The 16,784-nt window shown below is 41.2% G+C and overlaps 1 protein-coding gene across 2 annotated transcripts; it reads left to right on the plus strand.

The window, feature by feature from the left end:
• Positions 1-495: 495 nt before the first annotated feature.
• Positions 496-15,149, plus strand: espl1 (extra spindle pole bodies like 1, separase). 2 transcript variants are annotated; one of them, XM_044177732.1, is made up of 32 exons: positions 496-697; positions 861-949; positions 1,212-1,514; positions 1,635-2,387; positions 2,589-2,690; positions 2,846-2,957; positions 3,077-3,204; positions 3,448-3,641; positions 3,772-4,014; positions 4,195-4,339; positions 4,647-4,806; positions 5,020-5,159; positions 5,610-5,744; positions 5,840-5,956; positions 6,070-6,241; positions 6,342-6,470; positions 6,594-6,750; positions 7,396-7,505; positions 7,759-8,876; positions 8,989-9,403; positions 9,837-9,968; positions 10,353-10,566; positions 10,761-10,951; positions 11,268-11,395; positions 11,845-11,967; positions 12,171-12,320; positions 12,445-12,612; positions 12,785-12,889; positions 13,007-13,122; positions 13,206-13,289; positions 14,012-14,176; positions 14,633-15,149. In XM_044177732.1, the coding sequence occupies exons 2-32, from the start codon at positions 869-871 to the stop codon at positions 14,832-14,834; spliced, it is 6,492 nt and encodes a 2,163-aa protein (XP_044033667.1). In that variant the 5' UTR covers positions 496-697; positions 861-868; the 3' UTR covers positions 14,835-15,149. The 2 variants fall into 2 exon arrangements, with proteins under 2 accessions (XP_044033667.1, XP_044033677.1); XM_044177742.1 differs by having other exon boundaries at positions 497-697; positions 8,989-9,397.
• Positions 15,150-16,784: the final 1,635 nt, after the last annotated feature.

Below are 16,784 nucleotides of genomic sequence, written 5' to 3' on the forward strand. Positions count from 1 at the left end.
GTTTGAAGTACCAGTGTGTAAGTGGTAATTGTCAATGGTAGGTGTGCTTTGGTATGATTATAATGATTAAGTATGGCAGGGAGAGTAGAGTGGAAACTAGAATTACTATTTACTACCACTGAAATAATACTGTCCAAGCCATTTTGGTCCATCTCAAAAACACCAAAAACATTTAATGTCTACCTCACCTGGATCTGGATGGACAGGTAACTATTTAATTTGAATTGGTTTACTTTTTATGGTATGGGAAGTAATGTCACTTGTTTCTGGGAGATATTTTGTGTAGCCACGTTTGATCAAATACAAATGCACATTAATGCCATTTATTTATTTATACATGTATTTATTTATTTAATGGTTTAGTGAATGTTACGCTTCTTCTGGTTTTCATCTATTTTAAACCTATGGTTTTTATCTGCACGTCAGTGGTTTGGGCATGATAATAAAACTACAATACCCATAAGTGCTTTAATTTCCGGGTAAAAGCGGATGTGCTCTCGGATTGGTTAGCAAAAACCTTTCAAAAACAGGTCGCGGGGTGCAGTTTCCATGATTGTTGAGGGTTTGAATTTGAATCTTTTAACTTACACAAGTTTAGCAGCAATCGTGCCGCTGCTTAATTATGTTATTATCCACAGCAAGTCTGCTTTTTATCTGCTGTGAATAAAAGTGCTGCTACAAAGGTCTCCCGCTTGAAGTAAGTCACAGTCCACTGTCGTGGTTAAGTTAGTAAACGTTAACGTTAGTTGAACAGCGTCAACGTTGTTGTTAACGCTAGCTAACGTTAAGCTCCTCACTTTGTCAAAGTTTAAAATTAACATGACTTTCTCTCAACTAACGTGTGTTTTTTTTTTTTACAGCTGTCGACATGAAGTGTTTGAAGGTGGACGAATACATCAAGCGGACTGCTTCTGTGAAAGAGACGGAGCTTTTACTTAAAGAACTAGAGGTTAGCGTAAACACACGAGTTTGAGCTGAAGAACCACTCCATATTCGTAGTAACGTTACAAGTTGATATTATCTTACTCGATAACCTACTTTAAGAGAATCTGATTACAGTACTGACTTAATAATAACATTAACCTATGATTAACTGCCTCCAAATTAGCTCATTTCCATTTGCTGTATTAGAAATAGACATGTTTTGCGTATAAATAACAGAACCCATTACAGTTAACTATAAATTCCACTATTTTGTTTTTACATTGCAGAGTTATGTGAAGAGTCAACCAGGCCTTCAGGGTCGCACACTGTGTGACAGGGTCATCCGAGCCTGTAACCATCAACTTGGAGTCGGATCGCCTGAGTTTGACCATGTCAGTCAGTTGGTACAGCTGGTGGAGCTTTCCCTTCATGGCTATGATATTTCTGCAGCACTTGTTGCTCAGAGCAGTCCACTGTACATGGAAAAGATCATTTTCCATATTGTCAAGAAGCTAAGCTCCCTAGGAGCTCATAGTCTATGCAGCCATGTAGCTGGGTTGCTTTACAGCAGGCTTACCCCAGCCCAACAGGTATGTATCACTTGTTTTGTTTTGTTTTTTCATACATGTGTGGTATATCCCACATCTATACTGCATGATTGCTTTTTCAGTGTCAGCATTAACATAATTACTCTGTTGTGTGGTCCATAGGCTGAGGACTACTGTGTTCTTGTGCGCAGCTGCTTCTCAGTGCTCTGGAGCGGATTATCTGCCACCAAAGACAGGAAAATCCTCAATCCCTGCGACAAACTCCACTGCCAGATGCAAGCTCTGAGCTTCCTCCTGTTGTTGGACACAGAAAGTGCAACTCTCTCTATCTCCAAAGCTCCCATATACACAGAGGATGCCATCACTGATTTTGAGAGTAGCTGTGGAGCGATAACCAAGGACGATGCTTCTTTTCTTCTCCAGGAAATGCACACACTTTTCAACAGATGCCGGACTGGTGGTCGAGACTGTGAGGGGGACTGGTCCAAGCAGTCTACCGAGACATCAAGTTTATATGTGCTTTCCGAAATGGGGCTGATTATAGTGAAGGTGCTTTGTAAGGCCGGCCACTATGATCTGGCCTCCACCTTCATGAATGAAATTGAGAGCAAGATCAGAGACGGTGCTGACTGTCAGTGTACAGCTGTGGTGCTCGGCAAATGGGCAGTAAAAATTCATTCTACAATGACGGCTGGTGGGGAGAGTGGCCAGGCTTTGACGGAGTGTGCCAGGGCCTTGAGGTCTATTTCAGCTGACTTGGGGGGCCAAGAAGCACATGCTGTTCTGGAAGGTTGCGGATTAGTGGTGTGGGCTGTTGAAAGTGGCCACAGCAAGGGATTAAGCGGACCTGTGCTCCTGGCTTGGTTTTCTTTTCTTGAGGAGCACCAAGAACAGATATTAAAGATGCTGAAGAAGGTGAGTGCAGTTACTGCCCAGGAAAAAGAGTTATCTGTTTGTTTGTGTGTACTAGAAAAAAGAGCAGGAAAATCATTCTGGAAAATTAAAAGTACTGTTGGATTTTTCTCATTTACCATCAAAAAGGCATTTAAAGGTTAAATTAATTTTCTTGAGAAGAGTTTATACAGATTGCTGACCTGTGGTTTGCTTGGTTTACAGAGTTCAACATGCCAGGCTGAGGGCAGCAGACTGCAACAGGCCCTTTGCTTCAGTATTTACCAAGGCTTTGTATTTGCTTATGAGAGCATGCTCGCATCACAGGTGAGGCTGCCTCTGTAACGTCCAATTTCATGATCATGATAGAAATGACAAAACTGAAAATAAAACAGAAGAATCACGCAGTTACAACATGTTGCCACAGTTCTAAATGTACTCTGATATAGGTTTTAGTACTGATTGTGATTTGTTGTTCTTAGCTGGAGAACAGTGACACACTGGACAGAGTGCTGCTGTACTGTCAAGCCACAGCTGGACTGATGATGACTGAACTGCGTAAACTGTCTAGTGAAAACCTTCTCATCAAAGCAGGTGATTACAGTGGAGGTTATTGATGTTGTCAGGTCACTTGAATGCTAACTTAAATAGCAATATATAGACAATTTTATTATTATTATTGTTACATTTTGTGATTACAATGTGCCTCGCAGTGATTGCTGTGAGCAACTTAGCTTGTGGATTGTACAACCGGCGTCTCTATGACCAGGCCTTCACGCTAGTTGAGATCCTCTGCAGGGATCTATGCAAGAACTGTCCTGTCTCGCTCTCTGTCGATAGGGTAAGCTCCTTTTTAAGTGTGTTTTGTTTGATCCTGCATCACATTGGCTCAGTCTTAATAAATACACATTATATATCTTGTCTTTGTCTAGAATGGGCTTGGGGGTCAGCATTCATAAGATTACCTCCTGATTTTAAATAGGTTGTGTTAGGAGCAAACCTAAATGATCCTGGGGGAATTTTGTAAATATATATTCGTTTTTTGCAGTGATCTGTATTATTATCACATCTTTTGACTACCTAGTTGAGCCGACCCTTCATGCTGGCTGTGCAGACGTCTCGGCGGGCTGGACATCTGGAACGAGCGCTGGACTGGGTGATCCTGTGGCTGAAGGCTCTGGGCGACAAAATCACTACTCATATGGCCGAACCGGTCTCTCTATGGGTGAAAACAAAGACTGACGCAGCCCGTAACTCTGAGGAGGACATCCGTCTCAGGTACAGACAACTTCTAATGAAGGGACTTTTCTATTGTTGTTTGTGACAACCTTTAAGTTATCAGAGAATGTAATTCATGGATTATCAATGGAAAAGAAACTTACAACTGTTGGCTTCCATCCTGGAACAGGACATTGCATGATGGTTTTGGTCCTGACGTCCCTGATGAACGAGTAATGCTTTGCCTTTTGGAGGAAGAGCTGCATGCCTATAAGGAGGTGGCAGGGGACACGGCCCAGGAGCGTTACAACACTCTCTGTGATCTGTTGGACATCTGCCATGAGGAGAGCTCCCACACCCATCTACGTGCCGTCTACCTTTGTGAAATGGCCCAAGTTGTGTGTTACCAGGATTTCAGTGAACAGACTGACTGGTAGGAGCTTTTATTTACATCATTTCTAATAAGCAGAGTTCCTTGATAGATGCAAATAAACAGTTTTGTGTGCCACCAAATTGTGTGCTTGAAAAAGTTGTTAGTCTGGAGCCCCGTTGGGCCAACATGGGCAGCAGACTACCGTCTCAATGTTCATTATGTTCATTTGTAACTACACAGCACAGCAGTTGATTTTACCCATGAAGCTTTACGGTTACTTGAAGAAGAACCAGAGATTCCAGAGAATGCCGACAGACTCAAGGATGACAAGGCCCATGCTTTACTGTGGCTCTATATCTGCACGCTTGAGAAGAATCTTCAGGAGGTGAGCTCTATTAGATCCATCAGGATATCATGTGCATATTTTCGTTTATTTTGTTTAATTAAGATTATTTTAATGAAAGTGTCAGTGATTAGAATTTCATTTTCTGTCACAAAATGAGTGAGTGAAACTGAAATAAGTAACAGCATTGTAGTATTCATGGTTTCAGGATTATTCTTACATAGAACTACGGTAAGAATTGATATTAGACTGTATGATTGGTCAGTGTATTAAACCAAGACTTACTTCCAGATAGTTGATTACCAAGTGTCTTGTGATTTACTAAATGATGCGTGTGTGTTTTGGCCAGGCCATTGAAAGTGACAATAAACAGCGAGAGTTGCGTGAGCAGACAAGGTGTGTGGCCAATCCCATAGGAACCAATGATTTTGATTATGAAGATAAGCAGAAGACACAAGACAGCATCCTGGTCTATGAAGGCCTGCATTTCAACCTGGCTGCAGAGAACAGTAGGAACCCCTTTTTAATCATATCATCAGTCTACTGTAGACATCTGTATGGTGTGATATGATAGCTATATATTATACCATAATCTGTTGTCCTGCTTCAGAACGCACCTCCGCCAAGTACTAGTGGTGGTTCTAATCACAAATAGGTAATTGTTCATCACTTGCTGTCTCTGTGAGAGATTCATTGACAATATTTTTTTGTTTCCTTTTAAGAGTTGTGCAAGCCTTTGGAAAGAGCACTGGATGAGTGGTCCGCTCTTCTGCAGAGTAAAGTCCTGCCTTCTGTCAGAAACCCCAAACAGACCTGCAGCTCCATTGCTGTGACTGCAGCTCTCTTCAAACTCATGGGAAAGGTAACAGCACAGTATGTGGTCAAAATCATTCTGCAGGGTCTCTTTAGGTTGTTTTTAGTTTCTCTCTTCAGCGCCAAATGGATTCTGAGCTTCTATCAAATAAGAAACACATCTCACACAATTCACATTCAAGTATTATATGAATTAGAGATGTGCATTGTAAGTTTGTCTGAGTTTGTAAAGAGATTTTTAAAGTTAAATTGACCAAATTCTCCTGAGTTTTTCCTAGATGTGGGTACAACAATTTAAAAAAACAATGTTTAATATGAAATTGGTTTAAGAACTTTAAAAAGCAAATACTTGTTGGTTGTACTGTAAGAAAGACTTGGTGTGTAAGGGGTATTTTATGGTGTATCCTGGGGTGAGGTTGTTAGAATAACTAGTGTTATCAACATGATTGGTAATACCAGTATCTGTGTATTTATCAAATCTCCTCATTCTCTTATGTAGCCTCTAAAGGCTTTGGAAGCATACCAACTTGCGATTGGACTTTCACGTCAACTTGCTGATGCCCATGGATGTGCCAGCTCCCTCTGTCAATCAGCCAGTATCCTTCTGGATATGGGCACCCCTGAACTGGTTTTGGTAATGCAGTTTTGCAATAATTATTCATAGCAAACATTCTGCATCTCACGTCATGTACTATATCTCACTTTGTTTATTTTATGTTACTTTTTTAGGCCCAGCTCGAGCAAGCAGAAAGGTTTCTGACCTCAGATTCCACAGCTGATGGACCTTCTTCGCTCTCTATGCTGGCCATTCTGTTGAAAGCTCAGTACTGTTACAGCACAGGACAGGTAGGTAACATGTCTGCTACCAGTATTTCTCATATTATTGCATTGTTATTGTTTTTTCGCTGCAATGGGTGATTTTTATCAAGTTGCCCCTTTCCTGTTTGACCATATGTCAGGTGGATCTTGGTGTGCCTTATCTGTGTGAGGTGCTTAAAGAAGTGAATGAGCAGAGACAGTCAAAGAGCTGGTACCTGCTGCGTGCTCGGACGCTCCAGACCTGCAGCTCCTATCTGAGTTTGGACACAGCTGCACTGCCACAAGCCCAGCGGGGCCATATCACACAGCATGGTTAGCTAAAGCATTTGCTACACTAAATATAACCAAATGGTTTTCTGTTTTAATTTTGCATTGTGAGAATGTGGAGCTTAGGATTGTTTTTCTGTCTCAGGTATAAATAGCCCAGACACTGCCCTGTATGAAAGTCTGAAGCTTCTCTGCAGCCTGCTGGTCACTTTAGTAGGGAAGGGCTTATATGGGACTAACTGCAGCAGCTCAGAAGTGCGCTTCGTCGACCAAGGTACGTTTGTCCTACACATGGACTTGACCATACATGGAAAGGCTGTTAATACCTCATTGATGTTTGTTTTTAGTGCTGTCTGCCATGTTGATTCTCTCCCTGTCTCCCTTGGTCTATGAACAGGAGATAACCTGATGCTGAAGTGGCAGCTGCTCTCAGAGCTATTAAACTGTTCTATGAAGATGGTGGCTGTGAGGAGCAGCTGTGGGGCCATAAATGACGCCCGGCTTCAATGCCTAGAAGCTCTCAAACTGGCCAACAAGCTGCAAGCACTTAGCCAGTATGTACATGTGCTTGTGCACTGATATTATCACCTTTATACTGGTCATTTTTAAATACTGTTTTCTGCAGTGCACAATGCTAAACTTGCCGGCAGGTCACAGCCGGTCCTTTTTTATGTTTTGTGTGCTGTTAAGCTTGATATAGTGTTGAAGCATATTTATTGGACCAGAAGATTTTACTTGGGCCACTTTGAACCAGTGAAACAGAGTTATAGTTCATACTATACCTAACCTGTACAGTCTACCGCAATCTAATACAACATCCAATAAATTCTAATTATATGAAGCTTATTATACATTTTATAATAGACTGTGTCATAGAGGTGCTAATTCAACTCTAACTTCCAAGGCTGTAGTTTGTGGTGGTGTTGCTGGACTGCTTTATATTTAAAGATGTTTTTAATATTTTACCCTAAATCTGTTAATTTCAGTGTTAGATTGTACATGTGTACCTAATTAAAACTGGTATGATTACCGTATTAATTTGTTCTATATACCGTACGTATAATAGGCCTGGAACACAGCACAATATAGATATGCACCACAATATATAAGATCAACGTACTGTATAGTCAGAGCTAATGTGGTCACATTACACGCTTTTTTGATGAATTAACTCTTTACTCGTTTGTTTTTTGTTTTAGATGTGCTGAGCTGCTGGTGATGAAAGCTGAGTTGGAGCTGATGCAGGGGGAGAGAGAGGAAAGTGGAATTGATTTAGACAAAGTCAGAAACCTTCTGGAGCTTTGCACAGGTCTGTTAAATGCACAGCACCACCAGTTCAAATAGAGCCAGACATTGATTCAATATTATTGTTTGACTTTTAGTAATGCATTGTGAGGATTTGTTCACATTGTGTTATTGTATTTAAAAATGGTGATGATGATGATAATTCAATTAAAAACAATGACATTGTACTTAAATGCTCTATGGATACTCTAATGTAATACATTACATTAAACAGTGTGTCAGTTTCTTTGATCTACTAAATTTACTTTTTTCCTCAGATTTTTCTGATCAGGTGAAGAAGGCAGAAGTGAAAATCAAACCCAGGAAAGGTCGTCCAGCTCAGAAATCTCAGTCTCCCCTTCCTACCATAGAGGATGATTTTAAGGGCATCCTGAGCACTAGGTGGACTGCCAAAGAACCTGTAGTGAGGGATCTGGCCAGCTCCCCACCTCTCAAAGCCCAGCCTCGCCGCTGGCTCTCCTCTCTGGCCCATGAGTCTGAGTGCCAGTGCCCCTGCTGCTCTGAGCCCTGTCTGGGCCGTGCCACTGCTCGCTGGGCAGCTACACAGGCTGATCTAGTTCTCCAGCTGGATCCCAGTGAAGCCAGAGTCAGTTTGAAACTTCAATGGGCAACAATAGCCCGCTGTAAGAGTGTCTCTGCCAAACTTGGGGTAAAATTGACTAAACTCTTCCCTCCCTGTGGCCCTGCCAAAGGCTTTTTCAAACCCTCCCTGATGCATGACGTGGTGGGTCGTGTGTACCTTCGCATGGCCCTGTCTGTACTGGAACCAGGGCTCAACAAGGTCTGTGGCATATGGAAAGTACTGGAGGCTGGCTTAGCATTTGTTGATTCCACACCCTCTCCTGTGTTAAGACCTGTGAGAGCAGGCCTAATGGCAACCAAAGCCATAGTGTCATTGGTTACCTTGGCTGCCAAAAAGGGCTGTACCCCAGAGGAGCTCTTCTCAAATGTTTGGACTTGGAATGCACCAAAAGTGGATAAAGAGCTGAAATCAGAACAGAAAACAGTGCCTCCCTCATCCTTGCTTAAGAAACCTAAAGAGTCCATTAAAAACCCAGATATGCCCAACAAAACAAAGGAGGCAAAGAAGGTCAAGGTTGTCAAGCCCACGATTCAAGTGACAAGCTCCTCAACCAAAGGAAAGGACCTGGTTCCCATGACACCAGTGATGGTTAAGTCGAAGGCCTCTGTTAGGGAGCTTGGCTCTTTTGACTTTAACACAGTGGTACCTACTTTGGCCTTTACTCCTGTTCAAAAGATGAAAACCCCAGCCCCTAAGATACAGTTCCATGTGTATGAAGAAGTGTCTCCAGTTCAAGGCAAAGCCCAACCTGTGCCTGCTGCTCCCAGACGCACAAAGAAATCACGTTTCAAGGTAGGCATCTAATCAGAGTAGAGGTTTTATTGTTACAAAAAATATACTGCTTTTTTATGTTTTTTTATGTGTTTTTATGAAAAATATCTTCCTTTTTAATATGCCAATACAGGTGGAGTTTAGCGATGAGAGTGACACAGAAGCCAATAGCCAGACAGAACCCAAAGAAAAAGCAGATGTCCCTAAAAAGCGAACCACCACAAGAAGAGCTGCCCACAGTAAAACAGCCCCAGATCCACCTGCGGAGAAGGTCGCACCCAAGAGGCAGGCCAAGGGTAAGAAGAGCACTGCAGTGCTTCGTTCCACCTCCTCTGAGGATGACGAGACTTCGGTCTGTCAGCCTGCCTCAACAAGAAGAGGAAGAACCAGAAGGGAGCTGTCCAGGGCAGAGGCAGATTCAGTGGGGGAGCCAGACAAAATGAGGACCATTGAGGAGGAAAATCCTGAAGTTCTGGACATAAGCATTGAGCAGCTTAGGACATCAGACACTGAGAATGAAGAGAATCCTGCTTCAAGCCAAGGTATTGGTGTGTATTCTGTACCCATGGTGAAACTTCCCTTTAATTAGGAAATATAACCTTGTACGTACTTGGCATTTGCACAAAATTGACATGTACCAAAATACAATTCTAAGTTTAATTTATACCATCAATCACACCTTTTTATTACATATTGAAACATTTCATTAAGTGATGGTGCCCCTGAAACCCCAAATTTTTTCCCAGCTCAATGTTTTTGTTTTGAAACTCTACACAGTTCATAGTTAAGTTTCAGAATATCAACAATGAGCTTGAAGAAAATTTGGCGTGCAGTGTGCTATTCGGCACTAAAACAAAAGTATGTAAGATGTGCAGAATGCCAGGAAAGAGCAAGAAAAATAATTGCGATAGTAGTCATCACAGTATCTAACAAAAATTGGATAAAAGCCAGAGCTCTAATCTCTTTCTTTACTCTCTCTAGACAAAGATTTTGAGGTGTTGCGGAGGGATATGTGTCGTGATTTGGAGAGAGACGACTTGTCTGAACTGAGGAGCAGAGGTCATCTGAGAGACGCTCCACAAACCCACCTCTCTCATTCAGACACCAGGCCAGGTAAGGCTTTACACTGCTGTGCTCACAGCTGGTCTGCAATGATACCGTATCTATATGGTATAATGTGTTCTTTCATAGGAGTGTAACTCACAATCCAATAATATGTAGTGATAACAACAATGGTAATACAAAAGAGGCATTTCTGAAATAGTCTGCAAGATCTACAATACTGAAGAAGATAAACATGCCACCTAATTTTTTAAAGCTGGAATCGATCATAAACAGCATTGTGAAGTAGGGATGTTCCTTTTTATAATGTATAATAAGGGCTATGATACCTAAACTGTTAACCAAATATAGACGTAAACACCCTTAAAGTCTTAAACAGCAGCTCTTTAACTTCAGTCATTTAGCATCTGTAATTTCTCTTCTTTTTTTCCCCAGATAATCTTTCTCTGGAGGATGTTCAGTCATTGCTCCGCTCATCCTGGTTGGCCCTTCAGCACTTCCCCTCCCCCACCATCTACACCACCCTCTGTGCTCTTCTGGCCTTGACCATGGGACAGCAGGACCCTATAACCACAGCAATGCTGCATGCCCAGTCCTTGGGCCTCACAAGTCGTCATCGCACGATCAGGCATTTAGCCAGTTGTCTCAAGTAAGCATATTTGTTATACGTATAGTGTCAAATCATGATTTCCCTCTATATATCAAGATATCTTAAAAACAAAATATCTCAAACTCAATTAAAATACATTTGAATCTTTTGACATCTGATAGCTCAACATCTTTTATAAATTGTGTTCAAACATTGTTGAACATTCCCGTTGCTTTGATGTGCCATTCTAACAGAAAGCTGAGAAAGGCGTCCAGTGAGCTAGCAGACAAGATGGATGCTCTGAGTCTAGATGAGTCCAAGAACTGTACCGAACAGAGGTTGTCGCAGTTGGAGAACATCTTCTCCTTCCCAACTGCTGACTCCTGTACTTTCCCCAAGAGCCACTGTCAAGAGTTTATCCAACAAATTCAACACCTTCCCCCGGGTAAAATGTTCAATACTGTCTCGATCTCAGTAGCAAAATGTGTACATTTTCATGTTTGATTCCATCGAAATGTGGTTTGCACGCAAGTAATGCATCATGAGAGGTAATAGCAAAGTTTTTTTTTAAACTGGTAGTTCAGTTTTGCCATTCCTTTTGCTACTGCAACTATACTTAATGGGGCCTAAATCAGTGAGTGTGAAGTTTTTTGTCTTGTCCATATCCTGATTTCATTCAGATAACTTGATGCTTTTGTGCCTGATAATCTTATGTAATATATCCTTTCTGTCTGTGCATCCCTCTTCCTGTTCCTTTACAGGGGTGACAGTGTGTGTGATGTCTGTGCTTGGAGTGAAACCTGGTAAGATGGGTGACAGCATCATACTGTCACGTCTTGAGAAGGGATCTGCCCCTGTCACCGTTCACATCCCCACCTCTAAACAGCAGGTGAAGACGGTGAATTATATAAAATGGTGTCCACAATCTGAAACCAGACAGTTATAGTGTAAATGCGTATGGCTTTAGCAATATGGAGACACTAGTGACTCACACTCCCATCTTTTACCAGCATTATCAAGTAGCCTAGCTGACAGAGAAAATATCCACTGCAGCTGTAGTTGAATTGAATTCAGTTAAAGACATTTATCGAAATAAGGGGTTTAAATTATAGGATAGTCCTACCCCACATCCATCCAAAATGCTATACAGCAACAGCTTTCTTTGCGTCAATGAGTAATTATGTCACACTCTGTAAATTCGACAGTGGGAGAGAAAAATGTGGAAGAAATATTTTAAGCCATAGTCACAGAAGTTTGATTTTTGTAATTTCCGTGTGGTTCAGGTTTTATCATTAACATCCCAGATTATAATTCTGTCTTTGTCTCTGTGTTATGCAGCACCCCATTAGTTGGCTGGTGCAGGAGATAGATAGTATTCAGGTGGAACAGAAGGTCGTGAGCTGTGTGTCTGAGAAAGCCAAGTGGTGGGAAGGCCGCAGGGCGCTCGACTCTCGAGTTGAGGTAGGTGGTGTAGAACGAGGGTACTGCTGGGGAGTCAGAGGGCTTCACAATGCATGTATTATTCACTTGGTTTCACTCAATGTTACACACTTCCACTCAGACATGTAGACCAAGAAAACAGGACACAGAAACAACCTTCTTAGTCAAGTTTTGTCTACGAAATGTCACTTATAAGTTCTTAAAACCTCCCATCTTTCTTTCAGCGACTGTTGACAGAGATGGAGGGCTTGCTGGGATGCTGGAGGAGCTTTCTTCTTCCCCTTACATCGGATCCCGAGCTCACCAAACAGGCCCAGCACCTTTGCAAGTCCTTGTCTGCACGGGGAGTGACAGTCAGTGAGGAGATGTTGAAGGTGTGTGTTGCTGTTGATTTTTCGCTCCTTTAGCATCTGACCTTGCGTTCTGTCTTGGTGGTTGTTGCTTTGCTGTTCCTTTTCCAGCTGCTTTTGAGACCAACACTTCTGACTTGTATTTCAGGCTGTGCTGTCTGCCTCTCCTGTGCTCTCCCAAGAAGACCTTAAAAGATTTGCTCTGGGAGTTTCGCCACAGTGGGATGTGGAGTGTGACCAGCTTCTCCATAGAGCTGTGTCCCGGCTCGCTGACAGAGACGAGCCCCACCGTCACGTGGTTCTCATCCTGGACAAGGTTGGTTTCATCATCTCTATTAAATACTGAATTTTCCTATAGTCTGATTTGTACATAAAGGGGCTTTTTGAGAGAGGAAAGACTTACATTTTAGCATTATCCTACCACACAAAGGGCATATTGCAACAGTGCTTTGGAGAAGTATTGACTTCTGTCCTGTTTTCCTTTGCAGTACCTTCAGAAGTTGCCGTGGGAAAGCATCTCCATCTTAAGATCTCGCTCTGTCAGCCGGATGCCTTCTCTGCACTCACTAATTGGACTGAGCATTCAGAAAGAGGTGAGATCAAGCTCCAATCACTGTTCCAGTATGCCCTGTGGTGCAGATGTAATTTACTTCCTGGCAGTTAAGTTCAGTGGTGGTTATGGATATTGTTATTTAAATCTCCCCTTTTAGACTGAGTCTCAGTCCGTCCTGAAGCAAGGTGTGGATACAAGGCAGGTGTTTTATGTGCTGGACCCTGATGCCAATTTAGGAAACTCTCAAGACAGATTCAAGGAATGGTTTAGCAGGTGAGACCTGACTCATGACCATTAAAAGTGAACCATTTGATTTGTCTTTCTTCCCATTTACTACATTACCATTTTCATTAAAGTAAACTGGATTGGGAGGGCGTGTGTGGAGTTGCTCCTGACTCTGGTCAGCTGGAAGAAGCTGTTGCCACCAAGGATCTATACATGTGAGTTTGTGATGATCTTAAGTATCCCGATAGAGAAAATAGTTACAATTCACATCAATGCTACATGTTGAAAATAAGAAGTCAAAATAAGTTCATTCAAAAGCCAGTACTATAGAGAGAGAAAAATATTTTGCAGATTAGAGCTGAAACAATCAGTGAATTATTAAAGCAACAATTTTGATAACTGATATTTTTTATTTATTTTAAGCAGAAATGCCAAAAATGTATTGGTTCATTGGTTAAAATGGGAATATTTTCTTCTTTTTTTTGTAGTCTTCTATGATAGTAAATTGAATGTCTATGGGTTCTACTGTTTAAACAAACAACTTGAAGACTCCAGAAACTTGTGATGAACATTTTTCACTATTTCCTGACATTTTATAGACTGAACGATTTAAATGTTTAATTGAGAAAATAGTTAGTAGATTAATCTAATGAAATTAATCGTTAGCTGCAGCTCTATAACAGATCCTTGTCTGTCCAACCTCTGACACACAAGTCACACAGAAACAGTCTTCAAATACATATTGTAAAGTATTCTGAAGGGGGATAACATTTAACAAACACTATTTTTGTGTGTGTGTTGTTGTTTTTTTAATTCAATTATTTCATATTTTTATTGTTTAATACAAGGTTTGTTCTATATTAAGCTCTTTGTTTTGATAACCTGTTTTACTTTAAATCCTCTCTGTCCATGTCTGTCTCACCCTGGGGTGCTTTAGTTACGTGGGTCACGGTGCAGGCGCACGGTTCCTAGACAGCCAGGCGGTGCTGAAACGACAGATGAGAGCAGCCTCTCTGCTCTTTGGTTGCAGTAGTGCCGCTCTGGCAGTGCGCGGGGATCAGGAAGGACAAGGCATCATCCTCAACTACCTCATTGCAGGATGGTGAGATATCTGTCTTTACTTGCAGTAAGGATCAGTTAATATTGTCATGTCAATACATATCTTTATGTGGCAGAGCCACAAAGCTGAATTATTTATTTTGTTCCAGTGAAGATGTACTTTGGCCAGGTTTCAGCAACTTGATGAATCTCATCTCAACAACACCACTAAACATTATATAGTAGATCATGTCAAGTACTCTGAAAAGGAGCCACATCTAAGGATATTGTCTTCTCAGTTTTGTGACAGATCATACAAATCAATATATTTGACCGGTTTGTGGAAAATAAGACTGCTGCTACCAATCTTTCTTTCTGTGGAAACCATTATAACCGTACAAAGAATATTAATGGATTGTTATATGAAATAGTCATAATTTTAATTGAACACTCCATACGTCATTTAGTCACTCTCCTGTGGTGTCTGTGTCATAACTATTGTTTTTTTTTTCCTCCTTAGCCCCTTTGTTTTGGGAAACCTGTGGGATGTGACAGATCGGGATATTGATCGCTTCACTAAAGCCTTGTTGGAGTCCTGGTTATCTGCTGGGTCTGGAGCTCCCCTCCTGGATTATATGGGCCCATCACGCCAGGCCACACACCTGAAACACCTCATAGGAGCTGCCCCTGTGGTCTATGGCTTACCAGTCCACCTGCAGTAGGTGGGTTGATAAGCCAAAGCTCTTCTAAAAAGAGGATGTAAACAATCTATGCAGTATCTAAGTGTTGTTGTTCAGCACACAAGCTGGAGGATGTGATTTTAACTTTAAGTTTTATCCTTGCTTTGGCAAGATTAAAGTACTGTATTTCTTTTTTTTTTTTTTCTTCTTTTTTTTTTAAACCAATGCTTCCAATTTTAAACCAATGTTACTATAGTGTGAATGATTTTAAATATCTCGCTATTTTTTAAGTGTTTAAATGCTTTTTTAATGTGTTGATTTAACAACAATTTTTGAATAAATGTGTTCATACAGTCAGTGTCTGCGTTGTGCAAATGACTTTGTAATTAGTCACATTTATGCGAAGATCGTAGAAAAGGTTTCAGTCGTAGTCATCTGGACACTGTTTTCAGAATCAAGACGTTTCGGCTCCCATCCGGAAGTCATTCTCAATTGTGAAAAAATTGGACGGGAACTGGAAATTTAAGCTACTCTGAGTTACATAAGCCCTGCCCTCGGGAGGGAATCTGCCTGAGTATCTGTTAATAGCTAGTTTCACCTGAAACTGACCTAATAGTTTCAAGATGGCCCAGTGATCAGTAATCAGGCCTATTGTTCTCTGGCTGCATCTACTTCATCACTGTTAAGTGCCTGATTAGCATGTGACCAAGGTGATAATACACTCTGATAGACTTTGGGCAGATTAAATCTCAGACCACCATTTCTGTTCAAAGAGGGGTTCTCTTTCTTCACAAAAATGGCTTCCTTGACACCCCGTTCAAACCAACTCTTCTCTCTACTAAGAATCTTCACCTCGCTGTCTTCAAATGTGTGGTTTGTAGCTTTTAAATGCAAATGCACGGCGCTCTGTAATCCTGAGTTAGCGTGTCGTCTGTGCTGATAAAGTCTTTTGTGAAGTGGCTGTTTGGTTTCGCCTATGTCCCGTTCTTTGCAGTTTTCCTCACTGCACTGAATGGAGTAGACTACATTGCTCTGTTTTTGTGTGGGTAACTTGTCCTTAGGGTGAACGAGTTTCTGTCTTAAAGTGTTGCCTGGTTTAAAGAAGACAGGAACATCGTGCTGTCTAAAGATCCTTTGTAGTTTTTCAGACAGTCCAGATACATAAGGAATGGAGACACCGTTCCTTCTTGGTTCAGTTACACTTTTGTCCTGTTTTTTGGCTCTCCAATTTTTTCACAATTGAGAATGACTTCCGGATGGGAGCCGAAACGTCTTGATTCTGAAAACAGTGTCCAGATGACTACGACTGAAACCTTTTCTACGATAGAACACTCCTGGACGAATGAGGGACTACACCGTCTCATTTATGCGAAGAGTTGGGGAGAAAACCTGAAAAATTGTAGTAGAGATGTCTGCCTTTTTTGAATATAACAGGACTATATGGCACTCGGCTTGTGGTGTTCAAAGCGCCAAAAAATACATTTGAAAACTTCAACAGCAATGTCTTTCCATAAATCATGACCTGGTTATTTAAGATAATCCATAGACCTTGTGAGTAGTTTCATGTAGGAACTATCTGTAGAAAAAAATAGTTCCTACATGAAACTGTCCCGATATCTCCACTCACACCAAAACAATCTAGATGGATAAATAGCACTACATGTAAGAAGGAAAAATATGTATTTTTGATTTTGGGGTGAACTGTCCCTTTTAATTTAACCTTTTTATTTAACCAGATAAGTCAATTAAGACCCAATTCTCATTTACAATGACACCCTGGCCAGGTATGTGTATAAAGGACTTTTATTTAGAAAACAAGTTTGTGTCTTTTGGTCAATTAAGCTTAAAGTACAATCTACCTCACTCTTATTTTTTTTCATTATCTGCAACTTAGGCATTTTGTGAGGAAAAAGTTCCCCTATTTTGAGTCCACTTGTGAGAGACACTCATGGATTAGCTTTCTCTTTCGCCAGAGAGTAAGAAGCTTGTGAA

This window comes from Siniperca chuatsi, linkage group LG2, assembly GCF_020085105.1.
Source record: "Siniperca chuatsi isolate FFG_IHB_CAS linkage group LG2, ASM2008510v1, whole genome shotgun sequence".
NCBI lineage: Eukaryota > Metazoa > Chordata > Actinopteri > Centrarchiformes > Sinipercidae > Siniperca > Siniperca chuatsi.

Coding starts and splice junctions, on each gene's coding strand:
- espl1 (XM_044177732.1), top strand. CDS start 869: ATGAAGTGTTTGAAGGTGGACGAATACATCAAGCGGACTGCTTCTGTG. Junction 2,388..2,588: donor TATTAAAGATGCTGAAGAAG/GTGAGTGCAGTT, acceptor CTTGGTTTACAG/AGTTCAACATGCCAGGCTGA. Junction 9,404..9,836: donor TGCTTCAAGCCAAGGTATTG/GTGTGTATTCTG, acceptor TACTCTCTCTAG/ACAAAGATTTTGAGGTGTTG.